This window comes from Opisthorchis viverrini (genome assembly GCF_000715545.1).
Source record: "Opisthorchis viverrini unplaced genomic scaffold opera_v5_195, whole genome shotgun sequence".
NCBI lineage: Eukaryota > Metazoa > Platyhelminthes > Trematoda > Opisthorchiida > Opisthorchiidae > Opisthorchis > Opisthorchis viverrini.
Window position 1 is genome coordinate 565,986 of NW_008751848.1, and position 26,362 is coordinate 592,347.

The window sequence follows — 26,362 nt, forward strand, 5'->3', positions numbered from 1 at the left end:
AAGTTGTGAGTTTATTGATTAGTTTTTGGGGCGAACCTGTGCTGGCAGAAGAGGTGTAATCAGACAAATCTTTCCATATGAGTGAAACTCAAGTTTATAGTTTTGCCACTCCAATGTGGACTAACAATAAGGAGAAAATATAGTGCGGTGGGTAAGTATTCGCCTGTGCACTGATATTTCCAGGGAGAATACTTTTGCTGGTTATTCTCGTGATATTCCACTTGTAACCAAGATTTTACGATAACTGTCGCGTTCGGTTACAACATATACAAAAAGGAACTTTCTCCACAGCATCTACAACTAAAGGTGACTTACCAACTTGCATTATGCTTTTATCTCCTTAATTTTAGAGTGCTTTTCTCTAAAGGGTTTTCCATAGCCAAGTATAGGAATCCTGTCAGTTAGCAACAGCTCGACTGACAGCACCGAAAAGTTTTGCTGACAAGAAGATTTCGCGCCTACGTGTTACCATGGTGATTGAAATCTTACTCGACTTTTCAGTACAAAGCTTGGTTCAAAGAAAATTGCAAAAAACCAGTAACCTGGGTTGAATTATTTAGTGACTGGTTAGTGGCAGCTAAGAAAGAAAATTAAGGGAGAAAGCATAGACAAAAATCCACTGGCTGTCCTGTCACAGCTAATAACAAATGCCTCGGGAAAATCTAATATATATCATTATATCATATTATTATATTATTATATTTAATACATATATTATAAAAAATGTTTCGGGTAAATGCCATGGGACTTTACCCAACAAGTGATCTTATTGCATCCCTTGTTAGCAAAAACATCTGGTGAGGTGTCTCCTACGGCTTGCAAGATTGCAAGTGGGTAATCAAAACAACGTGATTTTCGCTTAAAACATAGAATATTACGTTTTATTTACTGTCATTTTTCAAACAATAACCTGCATCAACAACGTTCTCACTAATTATTTTGAAATAAAACACCTTTGCTAGATTTTTCTATAATTAATCCACTTGAGAACTGCGATGTCAACAGAAGGTAGGCAAATTAATTTTGTCCCAGGGGGCCAGTGATTTTCACGTTGCTTCTAATAGTAGTATTTCGCATACGATGGACATGCATGTTGATCGGTAACACTAAACAATAACTGATATGATGAGAATGACCTTGCCTGCAGTTCAACGTTGATCATACCATGATCATTCAGATCGACCAGTATACTAAGCATACAGGCCTCTGAGTTTTGACAGTAAACCCTTCGTTGGGATCTGCATTCGTAAGTAACTGGGAGAAATTTCACTCATCATTGTTTAGGGACACCGAGTAGATTAAATTCCTCAACTGATGAAGCTAGCTTATTGAGCCTGCTGTAAAGCACAATTTGAGGTATAAAACATAATGAAAGAGAATGCCTAATTTGTGTATGAAGGAGTCGCTTGCATGAATGTATGCACTTTGCATGCAAAAACCTTTGTGGTCTTGAAATAAATCGGTTTTACACCTAATCCGTGGTTTTAATTACAATAATTCAAATGTATGCTGTAATCCTCAGAAATGAAAAGTTCAGCAGCCCCTACGTGGTCATGCAACGCTTCCGTGCGCTCCACCATATTGAACGCAAAATTGCTACTTCCCTAAACCTCCGCCCCATATATTTCATCCAAGTCATAATTCACATTAGAGGCAGGACAGGTGTCATATGATAGATTTGTTTAAACACGTCCAGTCTACGAATAGGACACTGAAATACCAATTTTTGCCATGTATTTTGACAAAATCATAGAACCTCATACTCTTTTGGAGCACTTTGGTAGATAAGGAGATTTTCACAAATCCAATGAGGCTATCAGTGACACTTGTTTGACACCAAAACAACCTGTACTGCAGCCTGACACAGGCCCATAATGAAAGTTATTCATATTTAGTAATCTTTCTCCCGGAAGCCTAAACGCGGTTGTATGAACTTATGCAATATGAAACTCCCCTACATTTACGTTTTGCAAAACCAAGTGGTAGGTCATCCGATGAATCACTGCAAACATTACTCCAAAGTCGAAGTATGCTTTGGTCAGTGGTGTCTGTGCCGTATACAAGGATATTTCAAGTGCTCATAAATGCACCATACAGAATTTTTGTGTCAATAGATTGACTATCTAGAAGAGATGGTCACCAGTATTCTGCGGTTCTAGCGGAATGAAAATGTAAAAAAAACATAAACAGGGCTACTTACTGAAAGCTAGAGAAAAAATGTTAAAGATCTAACACTGAAACAACAAATGCTGCGTCTGTTCGTGTCTCATGGGGCGATTCGGCAGTCTACTCGCATTTTAAAATGTGGTATGAGTAACAGTCCTCGATTTTGTGCAAATGTTATCCAATTGATCGTTTTTGGGTCATTTCTGAAACCATAAGAACAACGAGCCAAGCACTGAAAGTCAGAGACCTAAAAAATTTGAACGATATGTTATTCCTTTGGGAAACTACAATAAGGTTAACTTTTCAGTAAATAGATGAATTACTCAAACCATATTTACAAACTTGCACTCATTATAAATGGAAAAGTATATGCCGCAAATTGCACTCCGTTGGCCATGTTTAGGTTATTGCAACTCGACTGGACACCATTGATTCACCAGTAGTAAACGTCATTCCTAAATTTTGCTCATCCTCAGGGCTCACAGAACCATGGGCTTTAAATAGAAGGGACTTGGTAAAAAGGCTTTGGTCAGTTTATAATTTTATTGGTAAATGTAAACCTGGTGTTCTCTGAACGAATAAGCTTATGTCTGTTTTCTCACACATTACTAAAATGGGGCTCAATCTGGCTATCCTTGGTGCTTTTGGTTTTTTGTCCTTCCGAAGTTGGAGTGCTTTACCCTTCAAGACACCCTTTAAACCATGTCATTTTCTTGTGAACGCTTGGCTAGAGGACTAGATGGAGTAGTTTTGGAGTGTCATTCCACACAATCGTTTTGACTTTGTACGCTCGCGTCTTCCTAGACGTGACTTGACCATCCTAGCTCATCTCTTGAGAAGGAACATCTGTAAGGTGCGATTCATTATGTATGCTTGCCAGAGCAGCAGTGTCTTAACCCCTCAAAAAATTCGTCAGATTTGTGCATGGCGAATGCAGCCTAAATGAAATATCTACTTCAGTCAATTAACTGTTCCCTCAAAAGCACCTTGACTTTGTGCACTCAAATAGGTGGCTTGATGCTTATCTTACCTACTTCTTTTACGTTTTCGTCTGTTTGTGCGGAACTCATAGGTTGAGCCGTGTTGTTGGATGACTTACACGGCACATCGTGATACTCAGGCTACTCTTCAAATCCTCGACAAGTACGAAATGGACACTGATGATCACCTACCGGAAAGTCTGTATAAACGCTTCGGTTTGGAGGAAGAGTTCGCATGTAACGACTTGACGATATGGCAGCGATATCGTCCAAAAGTCTGGGCCATGTTTGAAATGCCACATTCATCGACAGGTGCAAAAGTGAGTTGTATTTTCTAACCTTCTGTTTGCTTTACGGTGGACACGCCCATTCAGATGCACACGTGTTTAGCACTATTTCTTGTCTATGCTTAACGTTTATCTTTAAAAAAACACTGTATTTTGCCAGGGCGATTACTTTTTGATGTGTCACATTATTTTCCCTGCTTCCGAACAGGCTGCAATAGCCCATGTAATAAAACAAGTCAGCGATTTTGACTCAGGTCGCTGTATCTGTCTGGAGTTGTTAGACTTCCTGAAGAAGTCCAACATATTCCTCCTTTTTCATTACTCGTGATTTCCAACAGTGACTCATTTGCATAGACTAGCAAAACAGCGGACATCAATCAGTTTAGGCAGCTTCTACATTGAGTGAACAATGAAATAATGACAGGTAATATCACACCCAGAGTTGAAGCATTCTAAGCAAGTACATTTATTGCGAAGAAAGACCAAAAGCGTTCAGCTGTAACACCCTTCCAGTGCCTGGCTGTCACGCCACCCGAGGGAAGCACGAAGGCTAGGATACTGCCAGGATGCCCAAGTCTAGACAAGGAAAGTCGCAAGGCAGAGGTCGGGTTCGAACCACTGCCCTTCCGTTCAGTAAATTCGCGCTTCGAAGAAAGAGCGAAGGAAAAGCATATTCTGGAGGCTTCTCATTTAATGAGTTATATGCTCACTGTGTCATAGTTGCTACCCAGTAGTAACGTGGAAGCGACCTGGTCTAAACAAGCCTGAATATGAAGTCAATTTCACATTGTGCTAGTGTAATGAAAATGCCTGATACATCTGCAAACATTTTTTCTCTGCCCGTTAATACCCTACAATTTCTACTCTGCTTCTGTACAGCAGCCAAATATTCAACGAGTTTTTTTCCAAAAAAAAATCAGATGGTTATCCATCTGTACAACAACACGTAGTGAGCGATGGATTTTCACTGACATTTTTATCGTTCAAGTCATCTACAGGCCTTTACTTCTAAAACCAAGACAACGTAAGAAAACTGGAAATGCATCAGATATCACGGCTTTTAGAGGCAATCATGAAACGTCTGCACGCAGACATGTGTTCGTATCAATGGTTGAAAAAAGAGTAATTACACAATTTTCTTTAAAAAAAACTACCCTGATGACTTGCAAAATCCAATTCGTCTTCGTGTAACTGGTGTGGAGTGAAGATAGATTTGGTGAGAAACCCAACTTTGTGCCATCAGTACCCATAGTGAATAAAATCATAATGGCTCTCTCAATTAGTTGAATAGCTGCGACAGAGTCACACTCCAACATCCTCTAGAACTTAGCAACTAAGTGATCACTTAGGTACATTTGTGTTAACATCCTTATTAGAGCAATAAGGGAAGACGTTTAATCACTCAGCGAGCAATTTCATTCCAAATGGGGTTTGGGTTGAAATTAATGTGAGTAAATGACTTGGTTCTTACCAGATTGCGTGATACAGTTGGTTTACTGCACTGGATAAAATTTCCTGTACGTGAAGCGCACGTTTTAGGCTAGTGAGTTGCGGGGTAATTTTGACTCCCGTTTGAGTGAATGAACGATCAGTGTCCAGTCTTAAGCCTATTTAGTTTGCGGCTCATTATTTGCTGCTTAGCAGATTCGCTGCAGGTTCGACTGAAAGTAAAAAAACAATTGCCAAAAAATCCGTGGTAATGTTGGTTCGCCCTAATTGCACATCGGACATATTTTGTCATACTACTTGTTTCGGATGGGGGTTATGATATATGTTACAATGCATCCGACCCCACTGGTGGTCTTCCGAGAATCCTATACCTACAAAAAGTCTCCGAGGATCAAGAAATAATGGTCAATTTTCATGTGTGGTTCCTCTTCACGAGACTTTTGACAGAAGGAAAAACTGCTGAACGCGAAATAGCAAAAGCGTTGTTGTGATATGTAGATAAACTTCACAAAACATAATTAGTTGTATTAAACGGAACGAAGTCCTATTAATCATGTTTTTATCAACATTGACATCTTAGGACGAACATCTTTCCAATTTAGTAACAATTCACAATAAATTGTTCGGCATGTGTGAATGGAAGAATTTATGATAAGATATGCAATAAGACTCAGATTAGTTTCCGCATGACCCTTCCTAATTCGCAACTAAGATTAGATCTTTCCACTCACACAGAATAAGTACCATGAAAATTCTGGAACCAGTTCTGACCGATAATTTTTGACGGACAAATTCAATAGTGAGCCGTCAGGGAGTTTGCACCGAGCACTAAAACAATTTTGGTGGGAGTAAAAGATCAAGCCATTGTTGGTGAAATTAAACTCCAATAAATACCAAATCTCAACTAACAGCTTTGGCGCGAACCAGTAATCCTTTTGACAAAGTAAATTGCCAGCGGTAAACTACAACAAATACTGAGTGAGCAAGCAACTTGAAAATACTACTAGCTTCTTTTTGCGTTGCGTCCATTGAGCCATAGTATTAAAAGATGCGACTACTAAGACGTAAATGACTGCAAAAATAGAATTTTCTGTTTTTAGAACCGCAAGCTAAACGCACTAAACTACCCTGCTTTTGCAATACTACTTATAAAGTCAATGACGAATATTAATGACCTTCCGCTGGTTTCGCTATTCTCGAGGGTTACTGCCTTCTTCAATAGGCATTCATCGTATCTCCCAACTTAAATTTGGACTATGCGCAAGTTGCGCGTCGAAAATGTGACCACAACTGAGCTTCAATCTTAATGGTGATTCTGAAGAACTCTCCCCCAAACAATAAGATTCTCAGTATTATTAAGAATTTAAAAGGTGTTTACAATATTCACTTTTGAAATATTCCTAGCGGTTCTAAGACAGCGCTTCTGAGATATGCTTTTTGCGAAAAACTCCCGCACTTTCCAAACTTTACCTACTGGAAATTTTGCAAGGACTCAACAAAACCTTCGTGACTTGAGATTCGTAGCATGATGATTATGTCATGTTGGGATATCCCGACAGATTTGCAAAGTTTTTACCTAGTGACTGAATTCATATAACCATCTGAGACACCATTAATTAAAGTAGGGAAATTATTCTACTGTGACAAAAGAAATTCAATGTTTACTTAATAAAACCATGATAGGATCAATAAAGATGCTGCCCAGTTTAGGTCAGAGTGACAAAATTTAGGCTACAAAATGGGCTTTCGTGATATCCACAACCGATGATCTCCCTAATATGACTGAATCTGGACTTTCGTACTACTGTTCTTTGTATTTCCAGCAAATATACCTGTAATGCCTATTTAAAACTTTCGACAATTAGTGACAGAAGGAAAAACTGCTGAACGCGAAATAGCAAAAGCGTTGTTGTGATATGTAGATAAACTTCACAAAACATAATTAGTTGTATTAAACGGAACGAAGTCCTATTAATCATGTTTTTATCAACATTGACATCTTAGGACGAACATCTTTCCAATTTAGTAACAATTCACAATAAATTGTTCGGCATGTGTGAATGGAAGAATTTATGATAAGATATGCAATAAGACTCAGATTAGTTTCCGCATGACCCTTCCTAATTCGCAACTAAGATTAGATCTTTCCACTCACACAGAATAAGTACCATGAAAATTCTGGAACCAGTTCTGACCGATAATTTTTGACGGACAAATTCAATAGTGAGCCGTCAGGGAGTTTGCACCGAGCACTAAAACAATTTTGGTGGGAGTAAAAGATCAAGCCATTGTTGGTGAAATTAAACTCCAATAAATACCAAATCTCAACTAACAGCTTTGGCGCGAACCAGTAATCCTTTTGACAAAGTAAATTGCCAGCGGTAAACTACAACAAATACTGAGTGAGCAAGCAACTTGAAAATACTACTAGCTTCTTTTTGCGTTGCGTCCATTGAGCCATAGTATTAAAAGATGCGACTACTAAGACGTAAATGACTGCAAAAATAGAATTTTCTGTTTTTAGAACCGCAAGCTAAACGCACTAAACTACCCTGCTTTTGCAATACTACTTATAAAGTCAATGACGAATATTAATGACCTTCCGCTGGTTTCGCTATTCTCGAGGGTTACTGCCTTCTTCAATAGGCATTCATCGTATCTCCCAACTTAAATTTGGACTATGCGCAAGTTGCGCGTCGAAAATGTGACCACAACTGAGCTTCAATCTTAATGGTGATTCTGAAGAACTCTCCCCCAAACAATAAGATTCTCAGTATTATTAAGAATTTAAAAGGTGTTTACAATATTCACTTTTGAAATATTCCTAGCGGTTCTAAGACAGCGCTTCTGAGATATGCTTTTTGCGAAAAACTCCCGCACTTTCCAAACTTTACCTACTGGAAATTTTGCAAGGACTCAACAAAACCTTCGTGACTTGAGATTCGTAGCATGATGATTATGTCATGTTGGGATATCCCGACAGATTTGCAAAGTTTTTACCTAGTGACTGAATTCATATAACCATCTGAGACACCATTAATTAAAGTAGGGAAATTATTCTACTGTGACAAAAGAAATTCAATGTTTACTTAATAAAACCATGATAGGATCAATAAAGATGCTGCCCAGTTTAGGTCAGAGTGACAAAATTTAGGCTACAAAATGGGCTTTCGTGATATCCACAACCGATGATCTCCCTAATATGACTGAATCTGGACTTTCGTACTACTGTTCTTTGTATTTCCAGCAAATATACCTGTAATGCCTATTTAAAACTTTGCGACAATTAGAGGCCTTTTTCTGTCAATCAGATCAGTCGAAACGCGTCTTGTAAGACCTAACGACAGTGAAATTCAGCGGTCACTTGCGCTCTGTACCAAAGTGTACTTTTAGATTCCTTGTCAAAATGAACGGCACTTTTATTTGATGTTCGTCCAGTAATATTGATCGACGGCTTGTTTCGTCTGGGCTTGCAGGTAGCAGTCATAATGGCTGATGAAAAACTCTTGCCCTTTTCAATTTATAGCTGGCGATACTTTTGTCGTTAAGTATTCATTATTTATTTAGTATTCGTTTGATTATTACTCGTTATTTAATATTAATTTGTCTAGGCTCATAAGGGGAACGTAAAACGTGCTTAACGCGCTATACCCTGAGCAATTTTGGATGTGTTCCGATGCAGGATTATCGCTGAAAACCTGAGGAAATTTCATTTTATAAAAATAGTTTAACGCTCCTGATTAATTCATTGTTTCTCCAAGCGTACAGGAAAAACGAAGAGGTCTTCTAGGCACCAATTTAGCCTGCCTGTTCAGGAATCAAGCAGGATCCTTTTCCCGAAATACTCTTCTTTTTTATCTCGTAGATTATCTTTAATAAGTGGAAATATTTGGTGGTACAATCACAAGTGAGTGGAGAGCATTCTATTCGCAGGTCTGCAGTGTTATGGTTGAGTGCATAGCACTGGTTTGGTAAACTTAGTCCATAATGCCAATATCCAACCCCAAAGGTCTCACGTAGTAAACAGCTTAACGTATTTATTTCCAAAATACTTATAAAAGTTTTATCAGAATCGGTCTGGGGTCTAATCGTCACTACCGATCGCGTCTCTGATCCGTCTATAACTTGAGCATCTGAGATGGGATTCTCGTCAATATCGTTGCGGCATGCAAATAGCCCATAAATTCAAATGCCTTTATCAAGCGTTAAGATTGGGCGTTAAGATTGTAACTTATATAGACCTAGATTCTAGATATTTGCATTTATTCATCGCAGTCAAGCACAGAATGTAAGAACTAGTGAAAACAAGACTACTATGAAAGGGATAGTGAAAAAAATGGATTCGATGAGTTCATATGTTGTGGTATTTTGTCAGGATTTATAGAGAAACCGCTACGAAATTATGCACCAATATGTTTTTTACTATTGTGACTTTCGTGATTGGCCAGGGAAGTTAAGCCAGCTTATTAATATTGCAATGAAATGCAACGATCTCGATAACGAACTGAAGTATAAAAAGTTGAGTAAGTTACTTTTGCCTATTATAAATAGTGGTAACGTTGTAGGAGCTAACCAGCTACCACTATCCAAGTGAATCAGTCAACTTGGGTTGAAAATCCAGTCGGTAAATAACAAAAAGTTCACCCGTTTATTTACATCATTATTTTTCTGCCAGCGGGGCGTCTGCTAACTTGTTGTTTGGCCTACTAAGCTCTGTCAACAAAACTAAATGGCTACGAGTACTCGGGTAATAATTAACTAGTGACTTTTACTTGTTTGTTCACTGAAATAAACATTATCCAAAACTCTGTCTACTAAATTTGAGTTTGTTTTTCCTAGTAAAATCGTTACAAACTGGTATTCCTCAATTAGGCTCCCCCATTATACAGCTGTTTGGATTCTCGTAAAAACATGCAGCAACAGTGCCTCCAATTGTCGAATGATTTTTTTTCTCTTTACCTACAACTACCCTGTGATTAAGTAGTACGTATGGTTCTAATAAACCTTTCTACAGAGATCTAGGTAAGACACAAGGAATGATCTTTTGCAAGTTATCTGTTCTATGGGATTAATAGTTTCACCACCGCCTAGTTTTCCCCACTAACATACATCCAAGATGTTTCCACTCAAGCGGCTTGTTCCTGGTTTGTCAAACGGACACCATTTTCATCATCTGACACACAGGACGTATCTAAATCCTATCGGCATGCTACATTTACCGTTAGGCGTCTACTGTCAGTAAGATAAATGTTGTCTTGTTGGTAAAAACTAGCTCAACCAAAGCCTGGAAAGCAGTTATCCAATAAAACGCCTCTCCATAAGGGGATCTAGGTTTTTTGTACACAGACAATTATGCGCGCGGAACAGTGGTGAAGCTACCCAAGCTTACATGCCTGGTAAATGCCTCGGTACAACTTACGTGATCAAGACTGGAAATAACCATAAGTAACGCTTCGTTGTATACAAGGAAATTTCGTAGCTAAAGACACTGTGCACAAATATCATAGCTTCAAGTCGGAAAATTACTGAGCTGAATCTAAACGTCAAAGATAGAAAAATCTTTTTTGATGCCACATCACTGTGTTGATGAAAGACTGTTGTGTTTTCAATAGTAGGGGAGGATTTTACCGCTCTTGAAACGAGAAATCGTAACACATGTGGCGGAAGGAAAAGAAACACCTAGGGGATAAATCATAACGACCGACTACCAAGGCTGACAGAAACTGAGCTACTGAGGACGTTGTTTCTTCCGTACATTTATGCACTTGCGCTTCACGGCTTATTTAATGGAATAACAGCTTGTGAGCCCTTAGTGTGAGATCCACAGTGAAGCCATTCAGAAACACATAACGGATTGGCTTAGGCTGTCAGAAGTTCGAATACGCTAACAGCTTAATTCTGCATCCATACAACGCACAGTTGGACATCTCATTTCCAAAAATGTATCAAACAGGACCAATATAAGAAAACGTTTTGGTTGAAAACAATGTAAAGAATAATTGAATAACATTATCAGTGCGATGAAAACTATGAAACTTAGCTAATACGTGAGGAGTGCGGAATGAAATCTTGGAAACCTAGTGACATATTACTGTCACAAACTTCTTAATTTTAGGCTAAGTGCTCCAATTGAGTGTGAAACGATGGTAAACCGGATGTTTGTTTGTTTTTGTCAATCGGAAATTACGTACACGGTGGCCATAAAAGTAAAAGAATTCTGCTCCCCTTATTTGGTGTATTCAAATATGGTTCCTCATCTTGATAGGCAGCTTGAAGATAAAATCTATTTCGCTATTTGCTGCTTGCAATCAGATGGCATGTTGTAAATAGAGTTTTTTATTCGTCGAATTTTGTGTATCATTAAATGCAATGTATACAGAAAAAATATACTTGTTGATATTGCTGTCAGGTGAATTTTAGTGAAGTTGTACAACTCCTCGTAATTTGGCCTTTTGTCTCCAAACTTGTTCTGTAAGTTTAATAAGTTTTTGTATCAAGCCGAGTCCTACATTTTGGATATCCTTATTTAAAAATGTGCATTTCAGAACTGCAAAAGCTCAATAAGAGGTATCAAAGCCACGTGTATGCCAGTTCAAAGGCTGGTCGAAGGAAAGATACGCCGGCTGTGTAAAACGCATTGGGATTCAGGAAACACCCGATAAAAATTGATAAATCAAAACCCAAGAACCATAAATCAACTTTTGCGGGTGCTAATGTCCTAATCATGAAAAGTGTTTATCCAAGATCCGCGGATTGCACCATGTTATAATCTCGAACACTTAGATCACTTTGATTCGTTCCAAAACAAGTTAAACTTTTTCTAACGGTCAAAACCCTCGGGAAGCGTTTTACCGTAATTTTGCGCTCCCTTTTCGAATTCAAGTGAATCTGTGTGGGCATGCTAGGCACGTGAATTGAGAACTGAGAATCTCTGTTCAATAGAATAAGCTTGCAGTGGGATGGAACCGTTGACTCCACCTTAATATTCCAGTGGGCATGCTATCGAGTTTCCGAAAGTCTGGGCCATGTCAGTGTTTTACCAGAGCCCAAATAGGTCGCAGGCAGTGGACACTTGACCCTTTGGGTTCCAGTGCTAGCTCCGTTTTCATAGACTCGGATGCTCCCCAAACAGCTCGCCCAGCGGATGAGCTATGAATGGATGTTAAAGCCTAATTTAACTGACTGTTAGCATACTCAACGGACCATCTGAAAGATCATGAAGTTTGACCTAAAGGTTCACCATTCGGGCTTACTCAAACTACTGGGATCGATAAATATTCGGTCTTCCGAACGACTATCCAGATGAAAACTCCCGGTAATTACCAACGGCCATGTGATAGTTTAAAGAGGTCCAATACACTTGATGACCAACATGAGGTGCGGGGGTATGTTGAACGTTCCCGAAGATTAACATTTTGATTGATGTGACTGATTACAATATTCTGTCACAGGGACTCTGGCAAATTCTTTTCACGATAGGGACTGTGTTGATGGCGAACCTGATCTAAATGATGTGCCTCGAACAACTGGACTACTTATTTTTGCTCAGCTGGTTGGATGTTGTTACGATCAACGTTTCCATTCATCAACAGTCTATGATTTTCTATGCTTCATTTTACAACAAAAAGTGCATCATTCCGATTGTTGTATCATTTTTTCGTAATTCTGAAATGTCGCTACGTTCAAACGCCAAAGGCGAAACAGATCTTCAAAACTGTGCAAAGTCAACCTGACACACGGAAAATTCCCAGTTACGAAAAATAACCCCGACTGATTCACAAATGTTAACCCAAAATCCTTCTTGACTGTCCTAAATACTTCCAGAGTAGGCATGTGTTGCACCATTCTATTTAATTTATTGGATTTAGAGGTCCATATATACTCACTTTTTACGTACACCACTGTGTGACAGTCACCTGATTACTGTCAGGTTCACTAGAAATTTTGATATGCTTCTAAAAATGTTTTTACTTCACCTACCGCAATATTCCCCCACTTCATTCTAACTTATAGTGTGCCTATGAAGGGAGTAAGCTTTCATGTCATGAAAGGTAATCGAACCAAAACGTCAAACAGTCGTACAGCTGCAGTCACCTGAAAATATTGCAGATCGATGATTAATTGTAATCTTTGGTTGATATCTTAGTTGGGTTAGGTAGTATTCAGATTAGGGCTTTAAGGAGCATCAAAAACTATTTTAACAGCATAAGATTAAACTCGACGCTGGGCAGTGAGTGCAGTTTGCATCAGTTGAAGCAAAACAACGGAACAACCTGAATCCGATATGATGTGTTCACCGAAATCTGTTCTAGCGCAGAGCGCAGAAATTGTGGAGGTACACAAGCAATGTTAAACAAAACTGACTGTTTAGGTACATTCTTCCTCACGGATGCTCCTGGTCGTTGATCCAAGCTTTTATTAGCCTAATCAAACCCTCTCATTGTATCGTCATCAAAAATTGGGACAAACAACTGTCGACTGCCGCAAAACGCCGTGTCTAATAAACAAAACTGACTGTTTAGGCTACATTCTTCTCACAGATGCTCCTGGCCGTTGATCCAAGCTTTTATTAGCCTAATCAAACCCTCTCATTGTATCGTCATCAAAAATTGGGACAAACAACTGTCGACTGCCGCAAAACGCCGTGTCTAATTAGGTAATTACATGCCGCAGGCAAACTTGACGAAACCACTCCCCACAAACACAATTTCATGCTCACCCATCCGTTTACTTACTTTCGTTAAAAGTTAACCGACTGTCCTAGAAGTGATTCTCGCCAGCAACCGTATCTATACTTCGTAACATAACTTTCGTGACAACTTTACATGGCTTATTTTTTCCAACCAATGATCTCAGATCCACTCCCTTTTAGAAGAAGCAGCACTGCTGGCCTCCCTTAATTTCATTTGGTCAGACGTCAAGATCGGTTACACGTTTCTGTCCAATACTCTAGCCGATGAAATCAAAACTCAACCGTGGTACTCTTCTGTAGTTTCAGGAAGTGCTTATGCTATATATTTGTGGTATCATCAGCCAATGTTTGCTTCACTCCACCACACCAAGGATTTTTAGGTGGCTTGTTGCATGGGTAGTGACCGGCTTCTGAGGAAGCATATGATGTCGTGCAACGTCTTCTAACAGTGAACTCGCCAATTGTTTACTTAGTGGTCCTAGCTTCAGCATTTTGCTTTGCAAGACCAGATGGACGACCTAATGGACATTGATATTCTGGTCTTTTACCCAGTTGGACAAAAGTCCAGGCGCTCGAATTACCTTATTTATTTACCCACTGTTCACCTGCCTCTGAGTGTTGTTGCAAAACAACTTAGGGTTTTGCTTTCAGTTTCCGGATCCTTTCAGCTTCCGCTGTCATTACTTAGTGCCTGGGATGAATTCTATCATAAAGCAGGCCAATAAAGCACTCTGAACTTTGGATTCTTTAGGCGTTTTAGCTTGAATTTTGTGCATCTTATGTTGCAGAATCTCTACCTTTGTTTGAATGGACTTACAAATTTCGTGGTCAGATCTTCGAGACCGACATACAGTCGGTCCAGACGCAGCGTCCCCAGGGTACTCTACTCAGACAGCAAATATCTGTTATTTATTATCAGCACTACATTTAATTCACAGCCCTGATGCTTGCATTACTGCCAATATTCATAGTTTCCACGGCTTCGGATTTAGCGCTGACCGAGAATTCCAAATGTTATCTGACTAGCCCATCAGTGAAAAGAAGTGTGGGTGAATTAGATCTACTTGGACTTAATCTGCAGGAAAAATGCTTGCTTCGAAATGGCAAATTGTGCTCAAGAACACAGAAATCCAATTATATATCTTAAACTTAGACTGTTTCTCAGCGTGTCACGAAAATATTTGGGATCAAAAATTCAAGACTGTATGACTCGGTCCCATCTCCCTCACTCCGTAGAACAATCACTGATTTCAGCCTACCGAACCCTGAGTATTTTCCAAAGTAAACCTTTGCTCAATCCAAAACGCATGTCTCCATTCGAGGCTGCTCAAATTTCCTACTGAAATTAGAAACCACTTTTTAGGTTGCGCATTTGTTTTATCTCGATAAGCATTGAGTGAAATATTCTTTTAACTGATATCAATAGTCGAAATGACGAGTACCATCTTAGATGAGTAATTACGAGAGAAAACTCATGCACAAGTCATTAGGATTGCACCGTCACAAAAAATTGGTAATCTACTGTTTCGAATTGCCAGAAAAAGTGACCATTGTAGTTAGATATCAAATGCGTTTTTAATGCTTGGGGGATATGAAGCCATACCCGCTCTCTATGGTAAGTAAGCCTAAGTGGATAAATTTCTCCACTACTTGACGTTCTGTTTAAAATGTAAATTTGGGTTTGAATTGGTTTATTAATGCTTATAACGGATTACTTATTTTTGCTAAAGTTTTGCACAATTAACCTGATTTTTTGTGCTTGACATATTCAACATCCCGTATAGAACTAAAAACGTGAATTTCCACGAGCAGCTTCATACTCATGTAAGAGGTAAAACAGGTTCTTTCCAGGGGACGCTATGTAACTTACGATGATCGAAACCAAATATACTTTTCTCAAAATCGAAGTTTCGCTCCCATGAAAAACACTCCTTTCAAATCGTAAAAAGCATCTCCCCTATAAGTTATACAAACGAACTAAAGCTACCCTGAAATCTCCAGACTGTTTTCTTTTCACAAAAGCCTGATATAGGAAAAAGGAAAAATGGTTTCACTTCCAAAATGCTTTTTTTTGCAAAAAATCAGCCCAAAAATGCTACAATTGTATAGTGTTTTGTGGTCATCTGTATTGCATTTTGATTGATGGCCAGTCCCAGACAGGAATGTCTCAGGCGGTGGCAACGCGTGATTTCAGACCAAAGCATGACTGGCAGTGGGAAGCTTGTAATATTTTACCGGTCACGATATGCTGGGTATGTCCTAGAAAATAACATTTCCACTGTAGGGATGGCAGTTCATTTACAAAGCCTTCCTACGTATTCCCATTTTGAGTGGACAAACTAAGTGATTGAAATTAACTTTCTTTAAAAATTTGCTGTCGTGACATAATGCTTTAGAAACACTTTCCTCCACCAGTAGTTGAATTTTCCAGGCAACCCTTCTGAACAAGGAAATTTCCACTTGCCTCCGATACAATAATATAATTGAAACAAGTTGAAACCTTTTAAGTGTTTTGTAATAGAGTGTGATAACTAACCTTATTCCGAAATACTAAAGCAAAAACTTACAAAGCACAAGACAGACGGACAAATCAGAAGGCAAAATTTGTTGTAACTGTCTGTGGTACTAACTGTTAGTGATTCTACAAGGGATATTTTTGCGACTCCCAAGCACCATACTGTTGGGAGAACTCGGCCTTGTTGGTGGCCACTGCAGGACAAGGAGTTCAAATGTGTTCGACTTCTTTGGTGAAGTTCTGTGTAATCTTATTTTAGTAATGATTCCAAAGTTTGAAGAAATATGTAGCATCAAGTTGGTTGCTATGCTACCCAAAAGAAGCACGAGCGTTGAAATACTGTCAGGTCGCCCAAGCCTAGACGGATGCAGTCGCGATGAAGAAGTTTGGTGCGAAACAGTAAGCTCACGCCAACAACTAACCTACGTGTAGCTAGAAGTTAAACGAGATGAAGTCCAAACGGTTTATACTAAATAGGGTATGACGCTATGAAATATGAAGGTACGTTTTCGATAATACAATCGGGTCAGAAGTTATCGTTGTACTGAGCCTCAGTAATTCCTCATTAGCTTAATGGACCAAAAGATAAACTCAGGAACTTATAGATCACGTTGGAAAGTGTGCCGAACGCTGTGGTTATTTCGTAAATCAACCTTTGCTTCAGACTGCTTACCTAATCACATCAAGGAGGGACTGATTGCAGAAAAAAGACATCCTAATAGCATACGTAGTCAGGATTTCCGGTAGGCGGTATTTTTAACTGAGTAGTACACGTCGGTGTCTAAAGTTTAATCAATAGCCAGGTTAAATTGTCGTTGTTTCGAGTAGTAAGGAGCCACAGATATAACTATTTTATTTGTTACATAACGAAACCGGCCACACGAAAATGGGCCATGTGCCGACATACAAAACTTGAGATAACAACGTACATTTTATAGACTTATTTCATCACTCGTTGGGTTGTTGAAAACTCCTTGAGGTCTCACCACTAGTCTCGCTGCTACTGTAGCTCAGGGGCAAATACCTACCTAGAAGAAAAACAAGTTCCTTCTCGCTAACCAGATTTGAGCGCACCCATTCTACAGATGTCACCACTTAGCAGGTAAGCCTACTTCCCCGCTTCATTGCATCTTGGTTAAATTAGTGTCGTGCACATACATAAGTTTGAATGAGGAATATTTTTCGGGAAAATACCCAACCAAATTCCGGAAACGATAATTTGAGTGCCTCAACTCATTAATCAAATTACACAAGCTCTTTAATTGTATTAATCAATACTCAACTCGTTTGAAAAATTCTCTTCTCTGTCTGTCTAGCGTTGATTTCCAAGTTGGGTGACGTACTTCCCCAAAATCAGAATGAATTCACTTCCAGACATTTTAATGAAATATTGGTGTGTTGGACTTAAGTAACATCGAACAACCGTAATTACTATTTTTCATGGTGAAAGCATATTTGGAAAAAATTTTTACCCCCTCATACAAAAACTTGTAGCGTATTTCCGCATTCTTCGACTATCCACCTAATTTGGCAGATCCGACACGCTTCTGGAGTACACCTTTCTTTTCGTTTTTATTGCAATGTGGAGTAGACGCTCATTGCTGTTTATCGCTCGTGCTGAAAATTATTGAAGAATTTTCATTTAGCCATTGTGATTACAAAAATAGCCGTATTGACAAGACCCCTGTGGGAGCTTGTTGGACTCTGAATTTTCTTTGAATATTGCTTCTTTCCTCTTGCGTATAATGAATTACTTTGGAAACGCGAGAATCGACAAACTCTTTATTTTAATGTTTAACAATAGGAACGGATATTTGTGAGCAGTGTATGCAAATGCCAGCTGTTGAACAGACAGTAGGTGATTCGTTCATTGGGTTTTCAGCTGGTCTGCAAATGTTTCGTGACCACTCGAGAAAACATCGTTGTTGCGTGCACCGGAAACCTATTGCATCACAGGCTGCAAGACATGATGACAGATATTTCTCCCACTACTCATCAGTAACTAGAACATGTCATAAAATACGACGGGCATGGCAGATTTCTTTGTTTCAGTGTTGCCGTTTCGGCTGGTTGTGGAGTGCAGCACAGGTGCTCTTCGAAAACGGCCTTTCTGTCAGACAAAGCATTCTGGTTTCAGAAAACAGGTCCTTCAGCCTAGTTATAATCTGAATCGAGTGTGAGACCAGGTAGATGATCGATCGGGCGTCAGTAACACATGAAACATTCTACAATCAATGGTGCGTCCAAGTGAATTTAGCCTTTAGCCTTGAATTATATGACCACAGAAAGATAATTTAAGTTGTCCTGTTTCAGCCGTCCCTTGGAGAATCAGAGAAGATATCAGTTTCGTTGGATTTCTGGGGCGCTAGGTTTTAAAATTTCCGGCCGCCATATTCCTGAATGTTTGAGTTTTTGTTCAACTAACTGGTTAGAATAAAAGGTGATGAAATTGTTATATGCTATTTTAAGTGAGAATGCAGCACGAAAACATGAAAAAGGTACCAGACAGTTAGACAGCTTGAAATGCCTATTAATACCACCTGTTTGACCTGGCTAAAATGTTTTTTTTCATCCAAAGAACCCCACAAAACTGTCGACGATGGAGCAAGTGAAGACACCTGTATCATCTTTCTAGTATTCAGTCTATCACTATGGTGGCATAATGAAATCCTTGATGCAGAACCCCACAAAACTGTCGACGATGGAGCTAGTGAAGACACCTGTATCATTTTTCTAATATTCAGTCTATCACTGGGGTGGCATAATGAAATCCTTGATGTATGAGCGTAAAACTGCGAAGGCCAAGTTCCAAACGTGAACTAATACTGATTTTTTACTTCGATCATATGTTGGGATTTTGACATAGTGAAACTTCATGAAGTGGAGCCCTTTTGAAGGTAAACTAGTAAGCATGTATCAGCTGGATCAATGTACAAAAACTACTGAACGAGATTTGTGGGCGATTGTAGGATCACGATCCAAGGACTAACAAGCTATTTTCGCCCGAACAAAAGCTTCTAACAACTAATAGGATCGGCAGATATATTTCCTCCAGCCGTTCGGGGCGCTCACCGATAAATTGTTACAATCCTTTCAAGAAAGTTTCATACATCAAGACGCAGAATCGTTGAAAGAATACGACTTATTTATTTTAATTTTTATGTTTTTAATACGCCATTCACTGGAACTTAAAGTTGTTGTGGGTCACCGATCAATCAAACTGTGGCACTTGAATCCACAGATTGCTTATCTGCTAAAGAGAAAACGAAAAATCGTTGGAGGAATTACCCCATCCTTCTAGCGCTGGCGCGCACCAAGTCACACGATGGCCCTTCCGTGGCCCATCAAGTTTCAGGTCAAGCAACACTCTTCTTCCATGTTTGGTTTTCCTTAATGCCTCAATGAGCGGCCAATAAGTCACTAGTATATAAATAGCTTTGATTAGGTAATTCTCAGGGGGAAATTGTTTTAGTGTCAGTCCATCTTATCGTTAAAACACTAAGACTAGGTAAACCAGTTCCCATAATAATTTCAAGTATTTATGGCGCGAGGTCATGTGCAGCTCACACAATGATGTAACTATAGATTTCTGATATAATGTACGTGTGAAACTTGTTTCCAGACCTATTTTACTAAATGTTCTCTTCCATTCTCTTTAGTGCATCGCCCTGTTGTCCGTCACCTGCATCATACTCTCAATAATTGCTTACTGTCTGGACACCTCACCAACATTGCTGACTCCTTCATTGTATTCAGTCAACAGTCGTGGATCAAATGAATCCTTCTCCATCCGCAATGCGTCTTCCTTCATGAACTTTCATACTTTTCCGACGTACAACAAAACTGACGATACAAAGAGGTTAGACACCGCATACACATTTTATCGCGTGAGCAGACCTCAGAAAAATGTGGCCTTTATCTATATTGAATGTATTTGCAATTTGTGGTTCACAGTGGAACTGCTCATCCGGTTCGCAGTGACCATGGATCAATGCGCGTTCATCAAAGATCCGATTAACTTGGTTGACATCGCTGCACTTTTGAGTTTCTATACTGAAACCTGCTTGTACACTTTCAACGACAAGACGATGCCTTCCTCACCGGTTGTGGACATTTTCAGTATTCTGCGCGTTATGCGATTGTTCAAACTTACCAGGCATATTTCTGGGTTGAAAATTCTCATTTTGACCTTTAAAGCTAGCGCAAAAGAGTTCTCCCTCCTGGTATTTTTTCTTGGTGTATTTATTGTTCTATTTGCTGCCCTGATTTACTATGCGGAACGCCTGAGTACCAATCCAGAAAACGATTTCACATCTATACCAATCGGATTGTGGTGGGCTATTGCTACCATGACGACGGTGGGATACGGTGACATGGTGCCCAAATCGTACGCAGGTAAGTTTGTGCTTTGTAGAATCCGTGCCTTTTAGTTATTGCTGTCGAAGATGTCATTAAATTTTGCTTGGAAGGTTCGTAAGCAAGCATAATTATCTCGTCATTGATTGGTTGTCGCGCAGTTTATTTTTCTCCATAAGGACTCCATCTGGTTTTGATTACATCAATTGAATTGGGGGAATCAAACCTCGTCTACAGTGATCGTATTCTCCCAACATGACAGCCAGTCTAGAAGGAAAGCGATCTCCTCGTGTCGCAACAGTGACCAAGTGTTTATGTCAGTCGAGGCATATCTGAGTATATCCAGCAACAAATGTTACAAACTGCGCGTACATTCTGTCCTTCAGTTCACACCATCATGCCAAAAATTTGCTTCTGGAAAGATCGCCCTCCTCAAAAACTCCATTAATCAATCATTATATTCATATAGTTAAGTATGTGGTCCTTCCGTGACTCACTTCAACAGTGGAATTACACAGTGAAGCACACTTCTGTCTAAGTGTAACTGGCAACACAATAAAATTTCATCATCTGTGCATAATAGGTTGGCCAGCTGCAGAATGTCAATGATGAAGCTTTACGAATCACCCGTAGGAAGCGCAAACAACTAGCCGTACTGTGAACTTTTGGACACCAACCCGATTTTCAGTCACCTGCCCATTAAGGCGGTGATAAATAATGCCAGCCATCAGGTAGTATTCGGCGTCCTACTCAACCTCCTGTAGAATTATCTGTCTCAATTCATGATCGTGAGATGTGTGTCATGGAAAATTGATCTGACGCTCAAGGTGATAAATAATGCCAGCCATCAGGTAGTATTGGGCGTCCGACGCAACCTCCTATAGAATTATCTGTTTCAATTCATGACCGTGAGATGTGTGTTATGGAAAATTGATCTGACGCTCAAGGCAGATGTGTGACAAGAAACAGGAAGAAGTTTTATACGTGGTGAATGGTACAGTACAACTGCACTTTGGCTACCCGTGAATATCACTGTGGTGTTACAGCCACAAGAAAAAATTATATGGGAATTGAAAGTCTGTCAATGAAATTTGCCGCCACACCGGACAACGAATGTGCTGCACAAATATTTGTGTGAGAAAGCAGGGTGGATAGAGTGCGTAAGTGGTTGTGAAAAACATTGTGGTTGTTTAAAAACGCTTAAACCAGTGTGGCTTCGAGAGTGCGGTCACATTTTCCTGTCGACATTCTGACAGACGGAAGCCTGAAATACAGTGAACAATGATAGAAGTTTCTGGAATTATTGAAAAGATGAACTTTGCTTAAAAAGCGTTTTAACCCCAAAGGAATTATTTGCATTCTATAATAAACAGCCTTTTTGCTCAACTTACTGATCAATCAAAAATGGATGGCATATTGGGCTTCAATTTGAGAAGTTTAAAAATAGAGAGGGATTTTCATGTTAAAGTTATGGTCGGTCGTCAGAAGTACTGAGCCGATTGAGGTCATTCTCTACTCTACTCTCACTTTACTTCTGGTTTCCAGTAGGGAAATGTGGCTCGGATTTTGATGACATCCCCGGACGTCAATTTCCATTTAAGTAGGTCATACATTGGAATAGCCGGCAGTGGTTCCCCCAGGAAGGAGAGCAAATTAGTTGAGAAGAGACAACTGCCAAAAATATGATAGCTGAATTGCTGGAATAGAGGAAAATTTGTGAGCGCGAAATTTTTGGGATCAGCACGTCTGCAGACTAATTAAGGAAAGGGTGTTCAACCGAAACTGGCAAAGGGGATTTTTGTGGAGCAGAAATCTGCGTTTTTATATTTCAGATTAGAACCCATCCAAATGGACCACTTTAATCTTCCTGTTAAAGCAAGTGTTGGCTGTAAGCTGCATAAATCCAGATACTTCTATGCTGCTGGTCAAAACCCCATAAAACTATGGACGCTCGCTTAATTATTCATTCGTGACATGAATTCTTGATCTTTGTCTGTTGAAAATTATCTGAAGATGTTTTGTGTCCTTCGGTTTCGTTAAAAAGGTATTCACTGTGAAGAAACATTTGTCGTCTGATTCCTAGGAAACCTATACAACCTCTGACGCACCTTCGTTCTCTGTTCAACCAAATCCACTTAACACTTAACACCGCGCATTGGACAGCCGACCATTGCCCTGCGGTGATTCTATGTCCTGAAAGGAATAGTAGTCGTATAGTTTGCCAGTGTGGCACTTGCTTTTGTGTCAAAATCAGTTGGACGGACTTATTAATTGAGCGTGTGGAATCACAATATGTGCGCGAGCCGTATCTCACCGAACCCTCATAGCGGAAGATTTGTAGGGTTCAGGTTATCACTAAAAATTGCACATGCCACAAGCCATCAGGCTTCATTTTCTATGTCTGGCTCGCTGAGGAACGTCTATCAATTAAGCCACCTAAAGGCTGCTTACTCGGGTTTCCAGGCTGTTATCCCATATCATATGAATTGGTTTGTTGGCATTCGTCTACTAAGGCAAATCTCGGGCTTTTCGCCAGATTCTGCTGATATCATGTATACATTCATCAGTTTGAGATAACTACGGTGGGTGGACTGCTCTAACGCTGTAGAATGCATGAAGTCTGGTCGACGGGTACTTTTACCGACTTCACAAAAACGAATGCTACCGGGTTGCCCAAGAAGTTAGCAATAGTGATGCGGTAATGGAGACGATGAAAGTTCCGGTTTATTATCATTTCAAATGGGTTAGAAGACCCGACGATCAACCTCGTGAAATAATTTATCCCGTCGGTCGTCCGTAAATTTAGGCGGTGATCTGCTATAGGCGATTGCACCAATTTTCCATAACTTCTAACTCGGTGGGACCTGCAGACCAAGCCGAAACTTGCAGAGTAACACTCAGTGATGACTGGATATCCGTTGAAATTTCGTACGCCAAACAATCACATTTAGTGCTCTCAAGAGTTCTTCAACATGGAGTTCGCAGTTAATCTGTAAGGGCATTAGCAGACTGTCGGAATAGGATCAGCTTGGTATTTCGAAGTAAGTATGAGGCAAAGTGCAAATAATCTCAATCATTGTATCCATCTCTATTGACAACAATCGCGGCTTACTGCAAAATTGGTATCCTCATCGACTTGTGCAAAAACCTCCCTTCTCTTTTTAAAATGTCAAAAAAGGATTCGAAAGAGTATCGTATTGGCAAGAACTGTTTCGGTTACTCGGATTTCTTAGTGACAACCTGTTGTAATTCCGATAGTTGTTGATTAGGATTCCTTTGCACTTCCTTATAAGGAACAGGTACCCAAGCTACGTCTCTAAGGTATTTATATATCAACTCAGATATCGCTGAATGATATCCTGCCGCTTGTCTTTGATGAGAACAACACAATTGCCAAATACGTTTATTCAAATCCATTATCAAGCAAGGCGACTTCTTCCTTAAGAAACCTCCAGAAAAATTTACCTTAAAAGGGATAAATGACCCAACTTCCTCTTTTTGACATGACTACTTTGGGTTAGCGGAGTCTTGGGATAATCTGATTTAATTAGCAATTAAATAAAGTGAAGCCCGTAGGCTGAAAGCTCATCGAGAGTCTACTGCTGATTTTGTCCTCATATGGTTGATCAGTTAGAAGTTCACATCAACTTAACGACCGGTTCTTACATAGCAGGCAAAATCTATCTAATTCAAGATAGGATTTGTATTTTGTGATTAAGACACTGTGACAGGACACTGAGTTGATTTTATTGACAGCCCCTCTCCCACAAAACTGACTATTTCCTGCCAGAAAGGCACGGTGCTTTAACGTGTATGAATATGTGCGAGTAAGTCCGAAATGACTGTACAAAGAGAGGAGAGACAAAGTTTCACTAGTCCAAAAAAGGTTGGGTTAGTGGTATTCGGAGACCAGATGTCGAGATTTGCCAGTGATTTGGCCAACTTGAAGAAATAGTCAAATGATCTTGAATGATTCACTATTGCTCTTAGTAGACTGAAAATGCTTTCCTTTGCCTACAGTGATTGCTTTTAAAATTCACATGGAGCCCTGAGATAGTTGTAAAGTAGAGTTCTCCCAGATCTTTTCATTATAAATAAGTGGGAATTGGAACGCTGCGTAGGGCTTACTTTAAACAAAGGAGCATTTTACTTTCCCTTCGGAATGAGACACTGTAATGATTTAAGCCCAGTATTCCGAAAACTGCAGTTATCACAGGTTTGAATGTAGTTCGTTCCCGAATGGAATTTTGCGTCCATTTGTTCACGTATCCCGAGTTCCGGGCACGTCAAGGATAAAGGTTTCCACTGGTCATCTGAATGCTTTCTGAACTTTTGGAAAGGGCTGTCCAACATCACATCTTTGATTTATGGGTTGCATGGAATTCTGGCTAGATTGCAACAACCGCGGATGTGACAAATTAAAATTTTCAACGTGTGTTACATATGTGTCACACTCTGGAGCCTGTGTCGCCTGGGTTTTCAAATTCAGGCATGGGACCGGAGATAAATAAGTGAAGGTGGAAGAGACATGGGGTTGGCCGACAGGCCATTCCCTTTCCCTTTACGAATCCGTACCACTATCCACGCCTCAGTTTTTTAATTTCAAATTTCCTTATGTCGATTACCATGTTCCGTGATTTGATATCTTGGAATGGATTAGAATATATACTCACCACAAATATTTGTCATAATCGCGATGATGTATACTAGTTATCTCTTACTAGCACTCAGTTAGTTATTGTTTGCATGATTCACACCTATTGATCAAACGTAAAAACTTGCATGCACACTATCTCAGGAAAAACAGATGTATGAAAGGCTAAAATAAGGCACAATTTAGAGCTTGCTTTCGTGTCAATGTCTTTAAGTAGAGTAGGTTTCAACGGAGGTCGGGATGCCTATATTTCGTGCGTCTTTTGATATATATGTTCTATTGAGAAACCACGGAAGCGTATCAAGTTATTGTTAGAGAAGGCAACAGAAAAATATCTGCTGATAAATAACCATTCATCAACACCGTGAGATACTAGCCTCAGTCAAGCAAAACCCAGTCGATTTTGTCTTTTGGTTTTGAACGCTTTCTTATGAGATGGCCTAACTCACCTGTACCGGAGATATATTTATATATAATATATAATATATATATAAATATATATAATATATATAAATATATATAATGTTATATAAGAATACTGACCTTCACGAAATGTTTGTGAAACAAAAATCGGATCGTCACGCATTTATAGGCTTGGTTCAAAGTCTTTTACAACAATTGTTGCCTTTCTTTCAGGCATGGTTGTTGGGGCTATGTGCGCCATCACCGGGGTCCTGACCATCTCCCTACCTGTTCCAGTCATAGTTTCGAACTTTTCCATGTTCTACTCACACATGTTGGCACGATCGAAGCTGCCCAAGAAACGCCGGCGAATTCTTCCAGTCGAAGCTATCAGACCGAAGCACAAGTCTGTGATATCTGGCAGACGGGGTGCGGACGATCATGGTTTGAACAATCTGGGAAAGAGCCTCGTTCCTCACATGGCATTAAACCTAACAGCTGTTCAGGCGCTGACCGGTGGCAAGTTTTCCAGTAGGGACAACCGGCCTGTTTGTCTGATTTTTTATCTTCTGACGTTTAAAAATAGTGTGAACACTAGTACATGAACTACCTACGCGTTGTTGGAGGTTTGCCAAGGTTGGGTTATATTCACGGTTAGCACCTGGGGTTCGCCGAGAGATGACCACTCATAGCGTTGTTAAAAACGCCTCAATAGCCTCTGGATGGCGTATTTCCCATGTGAGCACATCATGTGGAAGCAGTCCCAGAGTTCTTGTCAACCCGAATTTTGCATTCATCTGCATGCCAATCAGATTTCCACGAGATACTCGACCTAAACCCAACTAAATGTTCTATTTATGC

The 26,362-nt window shown here is 39.7% G+C and overlaps 1 protein-coding gene across 1 annotated transcript in view; it reads left to right on the top strand.

Moving 5' to 3' along the window:
• The window catches only part of T265_07901 (hypothetical protein), a gene marked incomplete at both ends in the record, with an annotated part of 72,032 nt that overhangs the window by 40,998 nt on the left and 4,672 nt on the right, over positions 1-26,362 (top strand). The window contains 3 exons of the mRNA XM_009173558.1: positions 3,239-3,466; positions 19,749-20,484; positions 25,736-26,017. Coding sequence (XP_009171822.1) covers positions 3,239-3,466; positions 19,749-20,484; positions 25,736-26,017 — 1,246 coding nt within the window. The remainder of the gene's footprint in view (positions 1-3,238; positions 3,467-19,748; positions 20,485-25,735; positions 26,018-26,362) is intronic.